A 10,000-nucleotide genomic window follows, 5' to 3' on the forward strand; every position below is an offset into this window, starting at 1 on the left:
ACAGCCTTTCCTCTACAGGGAGCCAGGTTCTGCTGTTGGGCAGTGGTTGGACAGCCTTTCCTCTACAGGGAGCCAGGTTCTGCTGTGGTGCAGTGGTTGGACAGCCTTTCCTCTACAGGGAGCCAGGTTCTGCTGTGGTGCAGTGGTTGGACAGCCTTTCCTCTACAGGGAGCCAGGTTCTGCTGTGGTGCAGTGGTTGGACAGCCTTTCCTCTACAGGGAGCCAGGTTCTGCTGTGATGCAGTGGTTGGACAGCCTTTCCTCTAGGGAGCCAGGTTCTGCTGTGGTGCAGTGGTTGGACAGCCTTTCCTCTACAGGGAGCCAGGTTCTGCTGTGGTGCAGTGGTTGGACAGCCTTTCCTCTACAGGGAGCCAGGTTCTGCTGTGGTGCAGTGGTTGCACAGCCTTTCCTCTACAGGGAGCCAGGTTCTGCTGTTGGGCAGTGGTTGCACAGCCTTTCCTCTACAGGGAGACAGGTTCTGCTGTTGGGCAGTGGTTGCACAGCCTTTCCTCTACAGGGAGCCAGGTTCTGCTGTTGGGCAGTGGTTGCACAGCCTTTCCTCTACAGGGAGACAGGTTCTGCTGTTGGGCAGTGGTTGCACAGCCTTTCCTCTACAGGGAGCCAGGTTCTGCTGTTGGGCAGTGGTTGCACAGCCTTTCCTCTACAGGGAGCCAGGTTCTGCTGTGGTGCGGTGGTTGCACAGCCTTTCCTCTACAGGGAGCCAGGTTCTGCTGTGGTGCAGTGGTTGCACAGCCTTTCCTCTACAGGGAGCCAGGTTCTGCTGTTGGGCAGTGGTTGCACAGCCTTTCCTCTACAGGGAGCCAGGTTCTGCTGTTGGGCAGTGGTTGCACAGCCTTTCCTCTACAGGGAGCCAGGTTCTGCTGTTGGGCAGTGGTTGCACAGCCTTTCCTCTACAGGGAGCCAGGTTCTGCTGTTGGGCAGTGGTTGCACAGCCTTTCCTCTACAGGGAGCCAGGTTCTGCTGTTGGGCAGTGGTTGCACAGCCTTTCCTCTACAGGGAGCCAGGTTCTGCTGTTGGGCAGTGGTTGTACAGCCTTTCCTCTACAGGGAGCCAGGTTCTGCTGTGGTGCAGTGGTTGTACAGCCTTTCCTCTACAGGGAGCCAGGTTCTGCTGTTGGGCAGTGGTTGCACAGCCTTTCCTCTACAGGGAGCCAGGTTCTGCTGTTGTGCAGTGGTTGCACAGCCTTTCCTCTACAGGGAGCCAGGTTTTCCTGTGTCTACCCTTCTCAATGGCACGGTTGTGCTCACTGAGCCTGTACTTTGTCAAGGACTTTCTAAGGTTTTGATCAGTAACCATGTTCAAACAGTTAGCTATTAGCCACGATGTCGATTCAGGGCCAGATAGCACAGCATTTTGCTTTGTGCTTGTGTTTCCCAATAATCAATATAGTTTTGTTTTGATTGTGTTATAATTTGCTTTACTCGGATTGATTGGATGTTCTGGTCCTGAGGCTTCAGTGTGTTAGTAGAACAGGTTAGTGAACTCAACCCCAGGACCAGCTGGATGAGGGGACTGAGGCTTCAGTGTGTTAGTAGAACAGGTTTGTGAACTCAGCCCCAGGACCAGCTGGATGAGGGGACTGAGGCTTCAGTGTGTTAGTAGAACAGGTTTGTGAACTCAGCCCCAGGACCAGCTGGATGAGGGGACTGAGGCTTCAGTGTGTTAGTAGAACAGGTTAGTGAACGCAGCCCCAGGACCAGCTGGATGAGGGGACTGAGGCTTCAGTGTGTTAGTAGAACAGGTTTGTGAACTCAGCCCCAGGACCAGCTGGATGAGGGGACTGAGGCTTCAGTGTGTTAGTAGAACAGGTTTGTGAACTCAGCCCCAGGACCAGCTGGATGAGGGGACTGAGGCTTCAGTGTGTTAGTAGAACAGGTTAGTGAACTCAGCCCCAGGACCAGCTGGATGAGGGGACTGAGGCTTCAGTGTGTTAGTAGAACAGGTTAGTGAACGCAGCCCCAGGACCAGCTGGATGAGGGGACTGAGGCTTCAGTGTGTTAGTAGAACAGGTTAGTGAACGCAGCCCCAAGACCAGCTGGATGAGGGGACTGAGGCTTCAGTGTGTTAGTAGAACAGGTTAGTGAACTCAGCCCCAGGACCAGCTGGATGAGGGGACTCTTTTCTTTGCCTAGTTCTTTTTTCCAAAACTTACTTGGTCTTTTTAGAGTTTATATTATTAGTGGATATTGGCCTAATTCTGCCCTGCAGGCGTTGTTTGTAGTTTTCCTCTGGACATGTAGGACAATCTTACAGAACTCTGCATGCAGGGTTTCAATGGGGTGTTTGTCCAATTTGGTGAAATTTTGTTTTGCAAGTGGACCCCACACCTCGCTGCCATTACGTGCAATTGGTTCAATGACACATTAAATTTGTTTTAGCCTCATTTTAATTAGGTATTACAATTTGAATGTGTTTTTTAATGGCGTAGATCGCCCTGCGTGCTTTCTCTCTCAGTTCAGCCACTGCCTCATTAAGGTGTCCAGTTGAGCTTATTTTTAAACCTCAGTAATTTTAGTGTGTACAGTACTCTATATATTTTGGGCTAATTCCCTGAAATCTGTATCTTCTCTGGAAAATACTTATTTTAATCTTTTTGGGGTCTACTGCCAGGGCCCAGGTCTGGTAGTACTGCTCTTACAGGTCCAGGCTCTGCTGTAGACTCTCTCTCTCTCTCTCTTCCTTTTCCTCTGTCTCATTCTCTCTGTCTCTCTCTCTCTCTCTTCCTTTTCCTCTGTCTCCGTCTTTCTGTCTCTCTCTCTCTCTCTCTCTCTCTCTCTCTCTCTCTCTCTCTTCTCTCTGTCTCTCTCTCTCTCTCTTCCTTTTCCTCTGTCTCTGTCTTTCTGTCTCTCTCTCTCTCTCTCTCTCTCTCTCTCTCTCTCTCTCTCTCATTCTCTCTGTCTCTCTCTCTCTCTTCCTTTTCCTCTGTCTCTGTCTTTCTGTCTTCTCTCTCTCTCTCTCTCTCTCCTTTTCCTCTCTCTCTCCCTCTCATTCTCTCTCTCCCTTTGTCTCCCTTTTCACTTGAGATAAATATTGCTAAAGAGGACTAAGCACCAAACCAATCACAACATTTTCCACTGTTGACTCACTGTCTGACTGGCTCATTGTCTCCCTCCTTTGATTGTGTCCTATGTTTTAACTCTCTCACTTTGTCCGTTCATCTTCTTTCAGTTGTGTCTCTCTGTCTCTGACAGTGTGTATCTGTCTGTCTGTCTCTGACAGTGTGTATCTGTCTGTCTGTCTGTCTGTCTCTCTGTCTCTGACAGTGTGTATCTGTCTGTCTGTCTGTCTGTCTGTCTGTCTGTCTGTCTGTCTGTCTGTCTGTCTGTCTGTCTGTCTGTCTGTCTGTCTCTGACAGTGTGTATATGTGTCTCTCTCCATACAGAGAAGAGGACTGATAAGTCAGCAGTGTCTGGGGCCATCAGGTTACAGATCAGTGTGGAGATTGAAGGGGAGGAGAAAGTAGCATCCTACCACGCTCAGTACACCAGCCTGCATGAGGTAACACATCCTACCACGCTCAGTACACCAGCCTGCATGAGGTAACACATCCTACCACGCTCAGTACACCAGCCTGCATGAGGTAACACATCCTACCACGCTCAGTACACCAGCCTGCATGAGGTAACACATCCTACCACGCTCAGTACACCAGCCTGCATGAGGTAACACATCCTACCACGCTCAGTACACCAGCCTGCATGAGGTAACACATCACATGTTATACAGTGTATACTATATATTGTGACTACAGAAAGCATAGAAACAAAAACTCCCTCCTCTCTCTCTCTCCCTTTCTCTCTCTCCCTCCTCTCTCTCTCTCTTTCTCTCTCTCTCCCTCCTCTCTCTCTCTTTCTCTCTCTCTCCCTCCTCTCTCTCTCTTTCTCTCTCTCTCCCTACTCTCTCTCTCTTTCTCTCTCTCTCCATCCTCTCTCTCTCTTTCTCTCTCTCTCCCTCCTCTCTCTCTCTTTCTCTCTCTCTCCCTCCTCTCTCTCTCTCTCTTTCGCTCTCTCCCCCTCTCTCCCCCTCTAGAACATGTTCCATTACTCTACTGACGTTGTGGGTCAGGGGGTAGTGAAGATGCCTGTTGCCTATGGAGATGATGCATGGAAGGTCTACTTTGACGAGGTGCATCAGAATATCGTGGACGAGTTCGCCTTGCGCTATGGCATCGAGTCCATCTACCAGGCCATGACGTGAGTCTAAGAACGTAGTGTGTGTGTGTGTGTGTGTGTGTGTGTGTGTGTGTGTGTGTGTGTGTGTGTGTGTGTGTGTGTGTGTGTGTGTGTGTGTGTGTGTGTGTGTGTGTGTGTGTGAACCCCATGACTGCACAATTGCCAGGGCATCCAAGGTTCCATTCTCTGACAGGTAGACTGAAGAGTACAGTACACTGATCAATAACACTGTGTAGTACAGTACACTGATCAATAACACTGAGGGGTACAGTACACTGATCAATAACACTGTGTAGTACAGTACACTGATCAATAACACTGAGGGGTACAGTACACTGATCAATAACACTGAGGGATACAGTACACTGATCAATAACACTGAGGAGTACAGTACACTGATCAATAACACTGAGGAGTACAGTACACTGATCAATAACACTGAGTACACTGATCAATAACACTGAGGAGTACAGTACACTGATCAATAACACTGAGTACACTGATCAATAACACTGAGTACACTGATCAATAACACTGTGTAGTACAGTACACTGATCAATAACACTGAGGGGTACAGTACACTGATCAATAACACTGAGGGGTACAGTACACTGATCAATAACACTGAGGGGTACAGTACACTGATCAATAACACTGATAACAACAGTACACTGATCAATAACACTGAGGAGTACAGTACACTGATCAATAACACTGAGGGATACAGTACACTGATCAATAACACTGAGGAGTACAGTACACTGATCAATAACACTGAGGAGTACAGTACACTGATCAATAACACTGAGGGATACAGTACACTGATCAATAACACTGAGGACACTGATCAATAACACTGAGGAGTACAGTACACTGATCAATAACACTGTGTAGTACAGTACACTGATCAATAACACTGAGTACACTGATCAATAACACTGAGGAGTACAGTACACTGATCAATAACACTGAGGAGTACAGTACACTGATCAATAACACTGAGGGGTACAGTACACTGATCAATAACACTGTGTAGTACAGTACACTGATCAATAACACTGAGGACAGTACACTGATCAATAACACTGAGGAGTACAGTACACTGATCAATAACACTGAGGACAGTACACTGATCAATAACACTGAGGACAGTACACTGATCAATAACACTGAGTACACTGATCAATAACACTGAGGAGTACAGTACACTGATCAATAACACTGAGTACAGTACACTGATCAATAACACTGAGGGGTACAGTACACTGATCAATAACACCGAGGAGTACAGTACACTGATCAATAACACTGAGTAGACTCATCAATAACACTGAGGAGTACAGTACACTGATCAATAACACTGAGTAGACTCATCAATAACATGTCTCATGACCTGTCACGCACACACACCTTCCCATTACAGAGACAGTCAGGATTTCGTTGCAATCAATCTCTCACTATGTGACTTTTAGGAGATGGCTGATGGAGAAATAACACGCTATTTTTCTCTCTGTCTCTCTCTTCATCTCACTCCCTCTCTGTCTCTCCATCCCTCTCCCTTTCTCTGTCTCTCCATCCCTCTCCCTTTCTCTGTCTCTCCATCCCTCTCCATCTCTCTGTCTCTCTCCCTTTCTCTCTCTCTCCATCCCTCTGTCTCTCTCCCTTTCTCTGTCTCTCTCCCTTTCTCTCTCTCTCCATCCTTCTGTCTCTCTCCCTTTCTCTGTCTCTCTCCCTTTCTCTCTCTCTCCATCCCTCTGTCTCTCTCCCTTTCTCTCTCTCTCCATCCTTCTGTCTCTCTCCCTTTCTCTGTCTCTCTCCCTTTCTCTCTCTCTCCATCCCTCTGTCTCTCTCCCTTTCTCTGTCTCTCTCCCTTTCTCTCTCTCTCCATCCCTCTGTCTCTCTCCCTTTCTCTGTCTCTCTCCCTTTCTCTCTCTCTCCATCCTTCTGTCTCTCTCCCTTTCTCTGTCTCTCTCCCTTTCTCTCTCTCTCCGTCCCTCTGTCTCTCTCCCTTTCTCTGTCTCTCTCCCTTTCTCTCTCTCTCCATCCCTCTGTCTCTCTCCCTTTCTCTGTCTCCCTCCCTTTCTCTCTCTCTCTCCATCCCTCTGTCTCTCTCCCTTTCTCTGTCTCTCCATCTCTCTCCCTTTCTCTGTCTCTCCATCTCTCTCCCTTTCTCTCTCTCTCCATCCTTCTGTCTCTCCCTTTCTCTCTCTCTCCATCCCTCTGTCTCTCTCCAGTCACTTTGCCTGTCTGTCCTCTAAGTACATGTTGTCTGGTATTCCTGCTGTGATGAGTACTCTGTTGGCCAATATCAACGCCTTCTACGCCCATCCTACGACCATCACCGACGTCTCCGCATGTAACCGCTTCAATGCCTCCAACTTCGGTGTAAGACTCTTCGTTATTGTATTTGCTGCTTGGTAAACGCTGCAGTGTGTGAGTCTTAAAAGCTGTGTGACAGAGACACCACCACAACATGACCATAGCATAAAAAACAGGTGTATATTATTCACAGGGAGTCTCAGAGTAGCAGTGTTATGGAAAGGGGATCCTACTCCTACTTCTACCATGGGACGTGTTGTGAATTTCGAGGCCAGTCTTAGCCAGTTGAGAGAGACCAGACGCAGTCAGAGGCCAGTCTTAGCCAGTTGAGAGAGACCAGACGCAGTCAGAGCCCAGTCTTAGCCAGTTGAGAGAGACCAGACTCAGTCAGAGGCCAGTCTTAGCCAGTTGAGAGAGACCAGACGCAGTCAGAGGCCAGTCTTAGCCAGTTGAGAGAGACCAGACGCAGTCAGAGGCCAGTCTTAGCCAGTTGAGAGAGACCAGACGCAGTCAGAGGCCAGTCTTAGCCAGTTGAGAGAGACCAGATGCAGTCAGAGGCCAGTCTTAGCCAGTTGAGAGAGACCAGACGCAGTCAGAGGCCAGTCTTAGCCAGTTGAGAGAGCCAAGACGCAGTCAGAGGCCAGTCTTAGCCAGTTGAGAGAGTCCAGACGCAGTCAGAGGCCAGTCTTAGCCAGTTGAGAGAGACCAGACGCAGTCAGAGCCCAGTCTTAGCCAGTTGAGAGAGACCAGACGCAGTCAGAGGCCAGTCTTAGCCAGTTGAGAGAGACCAGACGCAGTCAGAGGCCAGTCTTAGCCAGTTGAGAGAGACCAGACGCAGTCAGAGGCCAGTCTTAGGCAGTTGAGAGAGACCAGACACAGTCAGAGACCAGTCTTAGCCAGTTGAGAGAGACCAGACGCAGTCAGAGGCCAGTCTTAGCCAGTTGAGAGAGACCAGACGCAGTCAGAGCCCAGTCTTAGCCAGTTGAGAGAGACCAGACGCAGTCAGAGGCCAGTCTTAGCCAGTTGAGAGAGCCCAGATGCAGTCAGAGGCCAGTCTTAGGCAGTTGAGAGAGACCAGACGCAGTCAGAGGCCAGTCTTAGCCAGTTGAGAGAGACCAGACGCAGTCAGTGGCCAGTCTTAGCCAGTTGAGAGAGACCAGACGCAGTCAGAGGCCAGTCTTAGGCAGTTGAGAGAGACCAGACACAGTCAGAGACCAGTCTTAGCCAGTTGAGAGAGACCAGACGCAGTCAGAGGCCAGTCTTAGCCAGTTGAGAGAGACCAGACGCAGTCAGAGCCCAGTCTTAGCCAGTTGAGAGAGGCCAGACTCAGTCAGAGGCCAGTCTTAGCCAGTTGAGAGAGACCAGACGCAGTCAGAGGCCAGTCTTAGCCAGTTGAGAGAGACCAGACGCAGTCAGAGGCCAGTCTTAGCCAGTTGAGAGAGACCAGACGCAGTCAGAGCCCAGTCTTAGCCAGTTGAGAGAGACCAGACGCAGTCAGAGGCCAGTCTTAGCCAGTTGAGAGAGCCCAGACGCAGTCAGAGGCCAGTCTTAGGCAGTTGAGAGAGACCAGACGCAGTCAGAGGCCAGTCTTAGCCAGTTGAGAGAGACCAGACGCAGTCAGAGGCCAGTCTTAGCCAGTTGAGAGAGACCAGACGCAGTCAGAGGCCAGTCTTAGCTTGTTGAGAGAGACCAGACGCAGTCAGAGGCCAGTCTTAGCCAGTTGAGAGAGCCAAGACGCAGTCAGAGGCCAGTCTTAGCCAGTTGAGAGAGTCCAGACGCAGTCAGAGGCCAGTCTTAGCCAGTTGAGAGAGACCAGACGCAGTCAGAGCCCAGTCTTAGCCAGTTGAGAGAGACCAGACGCAGTCAGAGGCCAGTCTTAGCCAGTTGAGAGAGACCAGACGCAGTCAGAGGCCAGTCTTAGCCAGTTGAGAGAGACCAGACGAAGTCAGAGGCCAGTTTTAGCCAGTTGAGAGAGACCAGACGCAGTCAGAGCCCAGTCTTAGCCAGTTGAGAGAGACCAGACGCAGTCAGAGGCCAGTCTTAGCCAGTTGAGAGAGACCAGACGCAGTCAGAGGCCAGTCTTAGCCAGTTGTGAGAGTCCAGACGCAGTCAGAGGCCAGTCTTAGCCAGTTGAGAGAGACCAGACGCAGTCAGAGGCCAGTCTTAGCCAGTTGAGAGAGACCAGACGCAGTCAGAGGCCAGTCTTAGGCAGTTGAGAGAGACCAGACACAGTCAGAGACCAGTCTTAGCCAGTTGAGAGAGACCAGACGCAGTCAGAGGCCAGTCTTAGCCAGTTGGTGAGAGACCAGACGCAGTCAGAGGCCAGTCTTAGCCAGTTGAGAGAGACCAGACGCAGTCAGAGGCCAGTCTTAGCCAGTTGAGAGAGACCAGACGCAGTCAGAGGCCAGTCTTAGCCAGTTGAGAGAGCCAAGACGCAGTCAGAGGCCAGTCTTAGCCAGTTGAGAGAGTCCAGACGCAGTCAGAGGCCAGTCTTAGCCAGTTGAGAGAGACCAGACGCAGTCAGAGCCCAGTCTTAGCCAGTTGAGAGAGACCAGACGCAGTCAGAGGCCAGTCTTAGCCAGTTGAGAGAGACCAGACGCAGTCAGAGGCCAGTCTTAGCCAGTTGAGAGAGACCAGACGCAGTCAGAGGCCAGTCTTAGCCAGTTGAGAGAGGCCAGACGCAGTCAGAGGCCAGTCTTAGCCAGTTGAGAGAGACCAGACGCAGTCAGAGGCCAGTCTTAGCCAGTTGAGAGAGACCAGACGCAGTCAGAGGCCAGTCTTAGCCAGTTGAGAGAGACCAGACGCAGTCAGAGCCCAGTCTTAGCCAGTTGAGAGAGACCAGACGCAGTCAGAGGCCAGTCTTAGCCAGTTGAGAGAGCCCAGACGCAGTCAGAGGCCAGTCTTAGGCAGTTGAGAGAGACCAGACGCAGTCAGAGGCCAGTCTTAGCCAGTTGAGAGAGACCAGACGCAGTCAGAGGCCAGTCTTAGCCAGTTGAGAGAGACCAGACGCAGTCAGAGGCCAGTCTTAGCCTGTTGAGAGAGACCAGACGCAGTCAGAGGCCAGTCTTAGCCAGTTGAGAGAGCCAAGACGCAGTCAGAGGCCAGTCTTAGCCAGTTGAGAGAGTCCAGACGCAGTCAGAGGCCAGTCTTAGCCAGTTGAGAGAGACCAGACGCAGTCAGAGGCCAGTCTTAGCCAGTTGAGAGAGACCAGACGCAGTCAGAGGCCAGTCTTAGCCAGTTGAGAGAGACCAGACGCAGTCAGAGGCCAGTCTTAGCCAGTTGAGAGAGACCAGACGAAGTCAGAGGCCAGTTTTAGCCAGTTGAGAGAGACCAGACGCAGTCAGAGCCCAGTCTTAGCCAGTTGAGAGAGTCCAGACGCAGTCAGAGGCCAGTCTTAGCCAGTTGAGAGAGACCAGACGCAGTCAGAGGCCAGTCTTAGCCAGTTGAGAGAGACCAGACGCAGTCAGAGGCCAGTCTTAGGCAGTTGAG

General features: G+C 50.7%; 1 protein-coding gene across 1 annotated transcript in view; it reads left to right on the forward strand.

Moving 5' to 3' along the window:
- LOC135506298 (protein unc-13 homolog B-like) overlaps positions 1 to 10,000 on the forward strand; it is a 76,616-nt gene that overhangs the window by 16,866 nt on the left and 49,750 nt on the right. The window contains exons 7-9 of the mRNA XM_064925823.1: positions 3,403 to 3,518; positions 4,050 to 4,213; positions 6,427 to 6,577. Coding sequence (XP_064781895.1) covers positions 3,403 to 3,518; positions 4,050 to 4,213; positions 6,427 to 6,577 — 431 coding nt within the window. The remainder of the gene's footprint in view (positions 1 to 3,402; positions 3,519 to 4,049; positions 4,214 to 6,426; positions 6,578 to 10,000) is intronic.

This window comes from Oncorhynchus masou, chromosome 1 (genome assembly GCF_036934945.1).
Source record: "Oncorhynchus masou masou isolate Uvic2021 chromosome 1, UVic_Omas_1.1, whole genome shotgun sequence".
NCBI lineage: Eukaryota > Metazoa > Chordata > Actinopteri > Salmoniformes > Salmonidae > Oncorhynchus > Oncorhynchus masou.